This window comes from Montipora foliosa, chromosome 3 (genome assembly GCF_036669935.1).
Source record: "Montipora foliosa isolate CH-2021 chromosome 3, ASM3666993v2, whole genome shotgun sequence".
NCBI lineage: Eukaryota > Metazoa > Cnidaria > Anthozoa > Scleractinia > Acroporidae > Montipora > Montipora foliosa.
Window position 1 is genome coordinate 12,054,740 of NC_090871.1, and position 12,848 is coordinate 12,067,587.

A 12,848-nucleotide genomic window follows, 5' to 3' on the forward strand; every position below is an offset into this window, starting at 1 on the left:
TCGCAAGGTACCAAGCTTGAAACGTACAAAGTAACAGGTAAAACTTACAATCACAAAATTTACGAACACATGTAATTATATATAAATTGCTACTATTTAAGTGACATTGTAAAATAAACGAGAGATTCTAAAATATCCAAACTATCATTCAGGTCTTAACCAATAAAAAAGTATACAGTTTTGCACAGCTTGACATGTATCTGTCATAAAGTGAAATAAAACTGCTGTAACTCGTATCTAGTCATTGCTTCTGAGGGAATTTCGTACCACAACCAAATGGTTAAACCCTGTGAAATCATCAACTTAGCCCGATTATTTTGAACGCAGAATTCAGACAAGAGGCACAGTTGCGTTTGCGTTTGCACCAGTGTTTTTACGGGAAAAAAGAGAGACGCGGCTTGTTTAAAGAAATTTAAACGAAACTAATTAAGTTCTTGACGTTACAAATTTTCTCATTAAATATTTCTTTGTACGCTTACTATTCCTCAGTGATTTCCTCTTCTGTTGCTTTGCAAATGCACGGTTACATGTACATGTCCAGGCAAGCGAAGTTTGAGCATTTTTTTTGCTATCTTAGATCTTAGTGATAGTCAGGTTAGTGTGGAATCGATATTGGAGATGTTATAAGCGGCTCAATCGAAGTGAAAAAAATGCATGCATTTAGAGAAAATTGTCCTTTTCAGTTATACCTCTATTAACTATGCCACAAAAGCTGATTAAACAGGGAGTAATCATATTTGCAGCTGCAGCGACACTGAAAAAACACAGTTGCGTTGTACTTTGAACCATCCCCAGCGTACAGTAAAATACCTTCCCTGCTAGCAGAGGCTCTTTTCCTGGTGTTCGCTGACGGGAGAAAAGAGACCTCTGCCATGGGTCTAAATGGACTATATTGAGCATGCTCCGCGGCTTAGCGACCGAGCTATCACGTGATGTTGGTAAGACGTCACGAAATATGACCTTTCACTGAAACTGGCGCGAAAACCCCGCAGATGCATATGGCGCGTCATGTCTCACACCCCGATTAACTCTCCGTGTAGTAAACAGAGAAAAATATCATCGACTAGATCGCCAAAAACGCCGGTTAAAAAAGTACAAAAATCGTCTAGAGATAATTGTTGTCTGATCTGTGGTATTAACTTCAAGTTATCTGGTCAGGGAAGCTTTTTTAACACAACCACAACTGCAGGACTTAAAGAAAATTTGACATTCCTTCTCGGAGAATCGCCCGATTTTTCCCTGTCATCCCGACGGATTTGCAAATGCTGTAAACGAAAGGTGGACTCAGTCGTAAAGAGAACATTAATTCTCGAACAAGACAAAGCATTTCTCATCGACAAGTATCGGAAAAATAATTCTACAAACGAGAGGCAATGCGCTAGAGAACCCACCAAACTCACTCCGCCGCGGTACAAACGGATGTGCAAGGAAAGTCCTTTGGCTGTAAACAAACAAGCTAAAGCAAGGAAGGCCATCAACAAAGAGACGGATGGAGTGGAAGAGCTCGGTGTTTTTCCATTGAGCACCAGTTTCGAAGATTTGAGAGCAGAATTTGTTTCTCACGATCATTCTTACGCTAATAAGCTTACCTATGAACCAGATACTGTGGCACAGTGCGAAGGAGATTTTCCTCCCGAAGTGGAACAACCACCGCCAGAGCAAATTGCTGCGAACCAGTGCCATGGGAATTCTCTGACTGAAGTCGAACAAAGGCATGAGCGAATTTCTGCAAACCAGTTCGAAGGAGATGTTCAGATTGTAATCGAACAGCCGCGAGAACCGGATGTTGCAAACCAGTGCGTCGATTCGGTCGATTTACCGCAATCATTCCTCTCGCTTTTGTTTGATGATGACTTTCACTTCGACTTTGCCTCCAGCTCAGCTCATGACCAGGACCGTAGCGAAGAAGTTTCTGTTAATGCTGAATTAACAGGAAATGCCGAAGATGATGAAACCGAAGTGGAGGTGAGAAATACATTTCTGTCACTTGTCAATAGTCGGTTTTAATAACTTTCTGCACGTTTACAAAATTAATATTTTACTCGAAGAATTGAAAGAATAGATGACTTAAAATTGATGGCTCCCTGCTAGCAGAGTCTCTTTTCCTGGTTTTCGCTGGCCAAACACGGAAAATTGGTGCTGAAACACTTTTTTTTGGCCTTTCATTCTCTGCGCTTAACGAAGGAAGAAAAATACATTACCTGTGTGCTTTCATATTGCTAGAAATAATACCCTGGGAACGAGGTTGTGTTATTCCCTCCTAGCCTAATTTTCTTTCATTCGTTAATGATATGGTTGTGGTGTAAAATCTTTTTATAATTTCTGATAATAAAAAAAGCCTTTGCTTGAAAAGAATTATATCAAGAAATATTCTTTTGTTTTCTTGCATGCTTTCAATAGATAAACATCAATTATCCTTCTGGCCCGAGAAAAGTTAAACTGTCTAAGTCTGACCAGAAAACTGCCACTATAGTCAAGTACATTGCACTAGGACTTCCCAAATTGGCCTTGGCAGCCTTACTGAAGACATCAACAGGCATCATTGAAGCCAAGAAGTTGTTGTTCAAGAAAATGGAGGAGGAACTTATGGGCCTTACATCAATAAAGGAACCTAGTGTTCTTAGGCAAAGCCGTCATGACTTGTTACCATCCTTCAAGATGGCTGATTTTGGTGAGGAGTTGAAGGCAAAAGCTCCTTTAACAACTGAGTTGCTCAACAGCCTTTGTGTCTCGAAGTCAAAAAAACGCAAGCAGGAGAATGGGAAGCAAGTTAATACTGTCATTGCTACCATTGCTGCAATCATGCTTCAAAACCGATGTCCACAGATGTCAGCCCTGGCATACCGCATTGGTTTGATACTACGCTTTTCTGGGGCAGGGCAAATGGTAAGTATTGAGCTTATAATTATCCTGGTTTTACCTGTCACTGAATTCCCACCCTATATTCTTAGGGAATTTTAATGGTATGTGCTGATCACTTAAACAAGTTCTCTGTTGGTTGGATTGCTATGCTCACTCCTCCTAGAGATGGCTCAATGAACCTATACTTAGAAAAGATACATTTAATTCCTATTTTGGAAATTCCATCATTTAAATACCTGTACCACCAACATGTATTCAAGAGTAATAACAATAATAATAATAATAATAATAATAATAATAATAATAATAATAATAATAATTATATTATTAATAATATTAATATTAATAATAATTTTTTTTAAAGTTTTTTAATGAAAATACTAATCTTTATTAAAGACTTCACAAGACTTATGTAATGAGTAATATTAATAATAATAATAATAATAATAATAATCATTGTAATAATAATAATAATAGTAATAATAACAATAACAATATTAAAATAATATTTTAATGGTAAAATAGAGTAACTCAGGTTTTTAAAGAAGGTAAATACATTATGATTTCTCATAGACTGTTGGTAGTGAGTAGCAAGTGATTTCTCTTTACACAGTAGGAGAATATGACTGATTCTGTCCCTTATTCTGCAATGGAGAAGTTGAAAGTGAAATCTTTTAATGATTTTTGTGATCGATCGGTTAGGGCTTCATATCTGTATTACAGCTGTAATTTGATGCATTACTTAGTAATAAAATTCCAGTTCTCTGTTAACTGTATTTTTTAAGGGTTTGGAACTTATGACAGCCCATGGCATTACAGTCCATCCCACACAGCTAACAGCAAAGGCAAAGGAAATGGGAAAGGACCACGATAAGACTCTCTTGCAATGGAAGGGCACCATCGAGCAACATAAGGACACTGTGCAGTGTCTCGAGATTATAAAACAATGTCTACAGAGCCTAGAATATCTGCCAGAACTACCCAAAATTGGGCAGGTATGTTCCTACCTAATGACAAATGAACCGAGTGACTGTAGGATGATAGATGCAAGTGGTGTCTGTGGAGGTGCAGATACAATAGATGCTTCCTCAATAAACCTGGCATGTCTTTACAACCCAACCGATGTTGTGCACAGTATTGGAAGTAAGCTTTTGGAGAAGCAGATAAGCTCCAAGATGATCAAGGATACATGTGCTTTTGTTGCAAAATCAACAGAACAAGGTGATGATGCTTTGGATGCCATTAATAAGTCTATTGAGGTTGCAAAACACTCAGCCCCTAAAGGATTCCAGATCATTGGAGATAACCTGGACCTTCATATTAATGTCAGGCATATGGATAATTCTAACAAGAACAAGTCCCTTCATACATTTAACCTTGTTGCCATGGAGGATGTTGTTACTGGAGAAAATTTACCTGATGTGACTGAGAGGACTCTTGATGTGGTCCAAGTTCATGAGTTTCTGCCCTCCTTGGATGATGTAGAGAAGCTTAAGAAGGATCTAATTCCATTATGGACTCGTGTAATGGTTAAACAACTTTCAGCCTTTCGTTTCTTAAAGTCTGTTGTTGTGTACCACATACCACATGAGTACAGCGAAGCAATGAGATTACCTTCCAATCAGGTATCTTGTAAATGGACATAATATACTATTAAAGGGTTGCCCATAATAACTTTTATATGTAAATTGGGTTGAGATTCGCAAGTATAAATTGCTATCTGTGGTTGTTATTTGAGGAATCTGTGATCCCCTAAATTAGTTTTTCTTTTTGTTATGCCACTGCTAGCAGGAAAGCTATGTATAAGACGATCATACAAATTTAGGGACTCCCAGATTCCATGGAACTAAACACAGAAAGTGTTTGGTATTTGAAACTCAGAAATCTTGCCACTGCAAATTTCATTAGACCTTAAATGTTATTATGAGTCCAGGTTATGTAGCAAGATTTTCTGCTGTCATGTTAACAAGACTAGTACTGTGTGGTTCTATGCAGTTTCCAGACTTCCCCCACCAAGAGTATCTGGAAATTCCTGGGGGGTGGGGGGGGGGGGTATATGTTATAGCCAAGCTTGTAGAAGAAAAGTTCAAAGCTAAACTGAAATTTACCAGGGGAGGGGCACAAAACAATTTACCCCCTTTGGGTGGAGTATGATTTGAAATTTTTGGACACGACACATTTTACCACAATGATCACAGTGCAGTTTTTTGGGTCATTCAACGGTACTTATTTTTTACAGATACCTCTTGGTTGTCTTCCAAAAAATGAAAGCCTCAATGAGGACATGGTAGACATATTAGAACACCTCCATAGCAACTATGTGCCAATGTCACAAGTTAATGGTACCAAGACGCCTGCCGACTTTGTTTGCTTTGGTGGAGATCAACTCACAGAAGAGAGGTCAAGAAATATTCAGAAGGCACGTGCAGATGGCAGGAGTGTGGATGAGAAACTAGATGGCGTTTGGTGTAAGAATGAGGATTGGCATGGCATACGCATTGCTTACCAGGTGTGTTCATTTGTTGCGGATTTTTTCTGTTGGGGGGCGGGGAGGGGAATCTGTTATCAAACTCTTCCCTTTATTCAAATAATATTTTGGACTCACCAAAAAAAGAATCAGTGAAAATTTTGCATAATATTTCTTTTGGACAAAGACTAGTGGAGGAAGATCTACTGTAATATCCCTGTCTGACACAAATGATTCACTCCAAACTTCACAAAAATTATATTTAAAGGTTCTTGCGAGGGTTTAATAGGTGAGAGTTTTGTGGGTTGTAAGATCTAATGCTGATTTTGGTCTCCAACTATGTCATTTGTTTTCAGCTTGCTGTCAACATTCTGCGGAAGCCTAATTCAGTTATGGATTGGGGAACAATGGCGAGCAATGCAATCGTGGCTGGGAATTCCAATGCTCTTAGAGACCCCCTTGACCACTATGATTCAGTAAAAGAGTTCTTTGCAATAGAGTTGGATGCCTTCATTATTGCTGCAACCCTTAATCATTTTGGAATGGAAGGTATGGAAAGCATTCCAACGAAAAACATGATGCCTGATAATCTTAAGAATTCCAGCAAAGAAGCTCAAAGAAATTGGCTTCACAGGAAAGTAATTTCCATGCTTGAGAAGTTTGTAATGCCTGGAGTGTCTCGCCTTCCTAATCTTCTCGCAGCTTACAACCCTCGTCCTGACTTGCCCTGTCGTGGCCACGGTTGTACAAGAGTTTTCAAGTATGGCAAATGTCGTGTTAAGCATGAGAAAAAAGAGCATGGCCTCACAGTAGCGGATGAGGATGCAACATCTGAAAGTAAAGTGGACGACAAGGGGACAGAGGACTATGTGTACAATTATGGTTGCCTCCACCTCAGCATTGGTCTTCTCCTTAGGAGTGCAGATGACTCTGTAAAAGAAGGTGATGGTGAACGGCTCTTGAGGGTGTGGAATTTTCTCACTGTTTTTTACCGGGTAAACAACCACAGCAAATATGCATTAGCTGCTCTCCGTCTCAAGGCATCTCAGCTTGGCTTGCTTACTCCAAGAGAGGCACATAGACTGAAGTGGAACCGTTTTGCCTCTCGAAAGGGAGGGCAAGGTAAATGCATATCTAGGGACCTTCTGGTAGAACAGGTAAATATGGTGTCAAAGGAATGTATCCGTGAGATGGGTGCACCTAACATAAACAGCAGCTCAATTGAATCTTCAACCAAAGCTACAGGGCCACTTCTAGGACTGCTGCAACAGTCTAAGCAAGACCTTGGACAGGGAACACGCAACACCCACCACACCAACAAAATCAAGCAGCAGACATTTGTTACTGTGTTAGAACAGGTTCACAAAAAATCAAATGTTTTCGACTTCAAGGCTGGTAGGAGGTATACTTGCTTTCCTGAGGTCAAAAATGATCTGTATGATGGGGTGAATGTCACAAGGCTGCACCGCTGGATTTGTCGCCATCGTAAAAAGTGGCATAGACAAAATCAAGCCTTTTACAAGATTTAATGGACCTCTTTAGCTTGAGCAGTTTGTTTACCGATTTCAGACCATGTGACATTCTCTGGGAGTTGTTCCTTTATCCATCTAAAAGTTATTCAATCATATACACATGACTATTTGAAAGTTTGAAAGCAATAAATCTCAAGAGCAATATCACATGGTCTGAAATGGGACAACAAACCACCCAAGCTAAAGAGCTCTATTCTTCGCATTGGTGAAAGGTTTCCATCAGAATTGTAATCTTTCATGGGGTATCACAATGACAATGCTAATCTGCAGTAAGGGTCCCACCCTTGAATTTCAGGGGTCCTCCACTGGGAGGTTATGGATAAAAACATGTGAATGACAATGCTGATTCAATTTGAGTAACATGCTACCTCAATGGATTACTTATGAAATTTGACTAATGCCACATCCAGCATAGTTGTTACTGAGTTCATACTTGTAGATTATCGAGAAATATGTACTACACTATGTAAATTCCATCACAAAAAATCTAAATTACCAAGGGTTAGAGTTTTATCACAAAAATTTAATATAAGGATTACCTGCTACTAACAACAGTCTCATAGCTTTAACATGGCAATTAAATAAATTCGTACACAGTTTGGATATCAATAATTTCAGCCAGTTTACAACAAATACATATCATTGATTCAAGCAAATTTGTAATATATTATATTGACTGCAAGGCGGACATGTTTAAACTCAGAAATTCCATTATCCAAGGTGGAAAGTGTAAATACTTTAAACAGTTTTAGTATATTACTGAAACTATAATTCTATTGTAAGCAAACATGAACACATAGCATAACAAAATACTGGTTATGATGTACACAAGGGCACCTCAATAAGGGGCAGTGTCATGAAGATTTTGCTGTTTTAGGCAATTCTGTGCTAAAATCATTACATTTATGTTTTAGAACAAAATAGTTCTGTAAAGCTATGACAGAGATATTTAATGAATATTTTCAGAGAGGGCTAGCTGTAATAAATTTATTGAGGATTTTGGAAGACGTACCATAGAAATTTGAAAAAAATAATTTGGCCAATTTTAAAAATAATAAGGCCACTGTATTCAAGTATCAATCCATTTCCATCCTTGCCATTCGTAGCGACAGGTGACAGGAAACAGTTTCATTACCTTCAAATAATCTTTAATAACAAAGCTATGCCATTAGTTTTGGAATTCAATTAACACGAAGACACCTAGCTTTTTATAGAGTTTCCAAATAGCATGACACTGCCCCTTTAAGGCCTCTGCTTTAAAATCTTCAGAAACTGTTTTTAGCAATTCCCAATAGGGGGACATGGGAATGGCAGGAGAGTGTGCACACCAGACACTGAAATCATTCATACAGTAATTATGACTTTTAGCAGTGTTAAAATGGTAGCTTTCACCCTGCATTAGCTAGAGTAAGAAAATATTGAACCATGCTGTGCAATAACCGATTGTACAAAAAAATTAATTCCCCTGGGCAGGTGGGAGGATAGTTCATTTGAAGAACCCTTCCCCTGGAATTACAGGTCCCCAAAACAACCCCTCTACTTAAATCCCATTCATCATAAACAGTTATGCCCATGGGGAAACTCTACATTATGACAGATTCCCAAATGCATTTGTCCTTACAACACATAACTATTCATTTCAATTAAAAAAAGTGCGAAAAAAGATAACCCAAAATAATTGGTCACCTTTTAATTAAAACCTTATCTACAGCCTCTTGAGTTGGAAACAAAGAAGTAATGAAGACTTAATGAAGAATAATAATTAGAAAAATGGTTGGTAAAATACGTGTTCTTTCTTTACATTAAGATTATTGAACACTGCCATTGTCATCAGAGCTGCTCTCACTGATGTTACTACAATATGCTGCACCAAGCAAAAGAGGATCATCTTCAAAATATGGCTCAAAATCCATTGTCATATAGGCACTTGCTTCAGATATGTCATTGAAAATGTCTTTTACAGCCAGAATTATGTCATTAGCCAGGTGTGGATTGAAAATGGGGAAATTTTCAATCAAATAATCTGCCAAAAATATATATTCTAGCTTACCAGCTAATTCCAGTATGAGATCTGAACCCAAAGTCTCGTAAGTTCCAAGTTTGTCAATGTCCTTAAGAAGCTCAATGAACAGTTCACGTTCCTCACTTTCTACTGTACGACTAAGCGATTCCAAAGGCAAACTTGTGTCCACATTCTCCTCCGCCTCGAGTTGCATGACACAGTCAGCTCCCTGGCACTTGCAAAGCTGGGTACAAAAGTCACAGCACTTATGCATGACATCCAAAGTAGCTTCTTTTTCTTTAAAATGTTTCAGTAGTTCCTTACGCCGGCAACTGGTAGCTTTTACATAGTCTCTCATTTCTTTGTCACAGTGAGCAAGATGATAGGGCTTGTAGTACAGAAAAGCAGCACATGCCCTGCCATCCCTACCTCCCCTCCCAATCTCTTGCACATAGCTTTCTACTTCTGTTGGTATACCGTAGTGAATGATAAGTTCAACATCAGGAATGTCAACACCCATGCCCAAAGCACAAGTGGCAACAACCAGCCGCATTTTGCTGTCTCTCTTTACAAATTCGTATAAGACATTCTTCTGAATTGACTCGGGGGTCTTACTGTGGAACATACCATATAGTTCGTTGTTTGGGAGGTTTTCCAAAAGGACTTCAAAAATGTCTCCACATGCAGTGATGGATCTGCAGTAAATGATGGTTTTTTTCATTTCACAGCCCTTGGATTTCAGGTCCTCGATCAGCGAGGCAAAGGTTTCATCCAGTTCCTCATTTCTATCAAGTTTTGATACACACAGTTTTATGTTTGACTTGTTTGGGCTAAGGTTTACAACCTTAGCACTCTTCATGTGCAGGTTCTTCATAATTTGGGATCTGATAGTTTTCCCTGCAGTGGCTGTAAGGCACAGAAATGGTTTTCTTGTAAACCCTCGCACATCACCCACTTTGCTGTAAGCTGCCCTGAATGGTGTGACACTTAGACCCCTAAAAAATAGGTGTTTCATTAGTACTGTGGTATATTGTTTTCGTGAAACGTGGCTAGCTTGTTACATTTATACAAACGGGGCATTTACTTAATTTTTTTTAATTGGCCTCTGATAGTAGGCAGAGCTTTCAAGGCAACACAAAATATTTTTTCCTGTGACACCCAAGGTTTCCTGCTAGCAGAGGCTCTTTCCATGGTGTTCACTTAGTGAATCCAAGGAAAAGAGCCTCTGCTAGCAGGGGACACAAAAGTGCGTGACACGCATAGCAATTTTTTTCCATTAGCAAAATTTGCAATTATCAATATGAATTTATAAAGGAATTTCTATCATGCTGATACCACCGAATATTTTGATGCGATATGCTTACACAATGAGAGGTAGCCACTTTCTGTCTGAACAAGTTTTCTTTCGGATTCTTCATTTGGTGAACACAAAATGATTTATAGGTACAGTGTATCTGCAATGTCTTGAAAAGTAACACGTGCTCAAGTTACTTTTCTGTCACAATATATCGCATCAAACATCGACAAACCGAGATTAGGCTTACCAGCTCACTACACAATGTGATTCGTCCACAACAATTCCAACCAACCGATCGTCCATTTTTACAAGGAACTGCTTGGATTGGATGTTTTCCAAGGTTTCCGGACTGCAGTAAACCACTTCAGCTTGATCGAGCTCCGTCCGTTTATCATCGTTGCCGAACAGCTCCTGCTCCATTTTAACGGCTTTGAGCTTGAGCCTTTGGCAGGACTCAAGCTGGTCAGATATGAGCGCATTTAGCGGTGAAACAACAACAACAAGTGGGTTCGATGGCAGAATTGGCACCTTTCCCGTTCGTGCAATAAGCACAGCAATCTGGTAGATGAGAGTTTTCCCATGCCCGGTCGGCAAGCACGCAAACGTGTCTCGCCCGTTTAAAAAATGAAACAAGGCCTTGAACTGCTCTTCACTCAATTTCTTTATCTTTCCATCGTCGAGGTTATCCAAAACAGAAGAAAGCAAACTTAATAACTCTTTACGACTGAACTCTTTCGAGGTCGCCGATGAGCACGCCATGTTTATAATGTGGGCTCAGAAAATAACAGCGGAATTATTATAAAGAAATGCGCGAGACGCAACGGGCTCAAGTTACGGTCAGCGAGCAATGCAAGGAGCATGCGTTCTAAATAGAGCCGTCCAAGATCGTGGACGGCGGTTAAATCAAAGCCCATTTAGACCCATGGCAGAGGTCTCTTTTCTCCCGTCAGCGAACACCAGGAAAAGAGCCTCTGCTAGCAGGGAATAAAATACCATGATCGTAACAAAAAAAAAAAATGGAACAATTCTACTTACCCGTTCACTGACAAGGTACTTAAATAGACTGCCACCATGGTCGATGAATGAGAATAAGGAGAAAGAGTGAGATGGACTACTACCGCGGTGCGCAGCCATTTATGGATGAATAAGAATCGATTTTTTACCCGGGATATCTATCTGCCAGATCTGCGCGTGGCTTAAAGAACGAGCAATATATTCTGGAGAGGTTGTTCTCAATTTCGAAGTTTTTGTTAATTCACATTAGGGTTTGGGTAGTTGTACGAAAAACCATGGAGCGCGGTAGCAGAATTTTAATCAACTCCATTCCCAACGTCTCTCTTTCTTATCTTAAAGTGCCGGTGGCAGAATTTTGACAAAACCCCGAAAGGTAAACCGGTACTTATTCAAGAAACGATGGCGATTTGTTTAAGGAGACACAACGATAGGTAATTCAATATACAAAAATACAAAATTTAAACATTAACAGTTCCATGCGAATTTTTAGCCGACGTTACCTTTCTCGCTTTGTGTCCTTGATGTTCTCCAAAACGGCGGTAGCCTAAAATCCGTTCGGTAAACACTGAATTGAATAGCAAAGGACGGGATTAAAATCAAATTCTGCGATCATTCCATAAGGACTTTTCCACAATCTGATCAAAATAAATACTACGAAACATCCTGCTTACCCTATGGTGGTCCTTTTACGTTTTCAGATACAAAAAAGCTATGCATCACTCTCTGATCCTGGCGAACTACTTGCTATAGGACTGCTGGAACAGCTAAGCAAGGGTACAATACAGCGTGCGCAATTTGATAGGAAATATTAAGGGTTGAGAACAGACGGTTGTCATCCAACCGCACACATTCGTGACGACAGGCAACATTGTGTAGGGGCGTTGGAAATATATTTAAACAAGAAGAGTTTTTGTTTGATTGGTAAATTTTTTTTCCTGACAATTTTCCTCTGCCGTAAATCTTATAGGAAACCGCCTTCCCCCGCAAGATTAGAATGAACCCCTTACAGCCTTCCCTGCTAGCAGAGGTCTCTCACGCCGAGGCAAAAAATGAGAGGCGCCCGCCTCTTTGAAGGAGATCATTGCGTGACGAAATCTTGATTGATAGAAGCCAGGAACTAAAAGGAAATTTTCTATCATTCCTCTGTCCAATTAATTACATGCTTGAGCTAAAAGAACTTTACGCCAGTGGACAAAGTGAACAATGTCTTAGCCAGGAAAAGAATCTGAGCTTTATATAGCCAGCCAGGAAAAACGTTTTTCATGTCTCAGTGAGCCAGAAGCGGTTTGTGTCAAAGACCAGCCAGCTCACTCTTGAAATTTTTTTTCAGCCAGCCAGCTCGAAAACAGCCTGCAGAGCGGCTTTTTTGTGGAGCGGTTTCGTTGGGTACTCCTGAGATTCTAATCAGGGGAGCTCAGTACAAACTAAGAGGTGTAGTGCGATGTCACAACAACCACTTTACTTGTGCTGTTAACTACTTACATGAATGTAAACTTCAATAAAATGCTTGAAACGTTAATTTTTCAACGGTCTTATGCACAGTATTTATATTAAATACACATCCCATACACAGGTTATCAAAAGCGGGGGCAGCTCTAGTGAACACTATTATTTTCTAGTTGTGTAATTTGAAGCTGTGCACAATACTTTCGAGGCTATATTATATACTTCGGC

The 12,848-nt window shown here is 39.4% G+C and overlaps 2 protein-coding genes across 2 annotated transcripts; one reads left to right on the forward strand and one right to left on the reverse strand.

The window, feature by feature from the left end:
• The first annotated feature begins 1,008 nt into the window (after positions 1 to 1,008).
• On the forward strand, positions 1,009 to 7,243 carry LOC137995259 (uncharacterized). The gene is made up of 5 exons (XM_068840834.1): positions 1,009 to 1,965; positions 2,401 to 2,886; positions 3,648 to 4,487; positions 5,102 to 5,371; positions 5,686 to 7,243. Exons 1-5 carry the CDS (start codon positions 1,009 to 1,011, stop codon positions 6,856 to 6,858), a joined length of 3,726 nt encoding a protein of 1,241 aa, XP_068696935.1. The 3' UTR covers positions 6,859 to 7,243.
• A 181-nt stretch (positions 7,244 to 7,424) lies between these two features.
• Positions 7,425 to 11,108, reverse strand: LOC137996775 (ATP-dependent helicase wrn-1-like). The gene is made up of 2 exons (XM_068842358.1): positions 10,408 to 11,108; positions 7,425 to 9,858 (listed from the first exon to the last, which is right to left on the reverse strand). The coding sequence occupies exons 1-2, from the start codon at positions 10,917 to 10,919 to the stop codon at positions 8,670 to 8,672; spliced, it is 1,701 nt and encodes a 566-aa protein (XP_068698459.1). The 5' UTR covers positions 10,920 to 11,108; the 3' UTR covers positions 7,425 to 8,669.
• Between the last annotated feature and the right edge of the window lie 1,740 nt (positions 11,109 to 12,848).

What these genes read in the sequence shown, in the direction of transcription:
- LOC137995259 (XM_068840834.1), top strand. Translation starts at nt 1,009, where the DNA reads ATGTCTCACACCCCGATTAACTCTCCGTGTAGTAAACAGAGAAAAATA. An exon ending in ATGATGAAACCGAAGTGGAG is followed by an intron (nt 1,966 to 2,400) that starts GTGAGAAATACA and finishes TGCTTTCAATAG; the next exon opens with ATAAACATCAATTATCCTTC. An exon ending in TTTCTGGGGCAGGGCAAATG is followed by an intron (nt 2,887 to 3,647) that starts GTAAGTATTGAG and finishes GTATTTTTTAAG; the next exon opens with GGTTTGGAACTTATGACAGC.
- LOC137996775 (XM_068842358.1), bottom strand. Translation starts at nt 10,919, where the DNA reads ATGGCGTGCTCATCGGCGACCTCGAAAGAGTTCAGTCGTAAAGAGTTA. An exon ending in TCACATTGTGTAGTGAGCTG is followed by an intron (nt 9,859 to 10,407) that starts GTAAGCCTAATC and finishes CCTATTTTTTAG; the next exon opens with GGGTCTAAGTGTCACACCAT.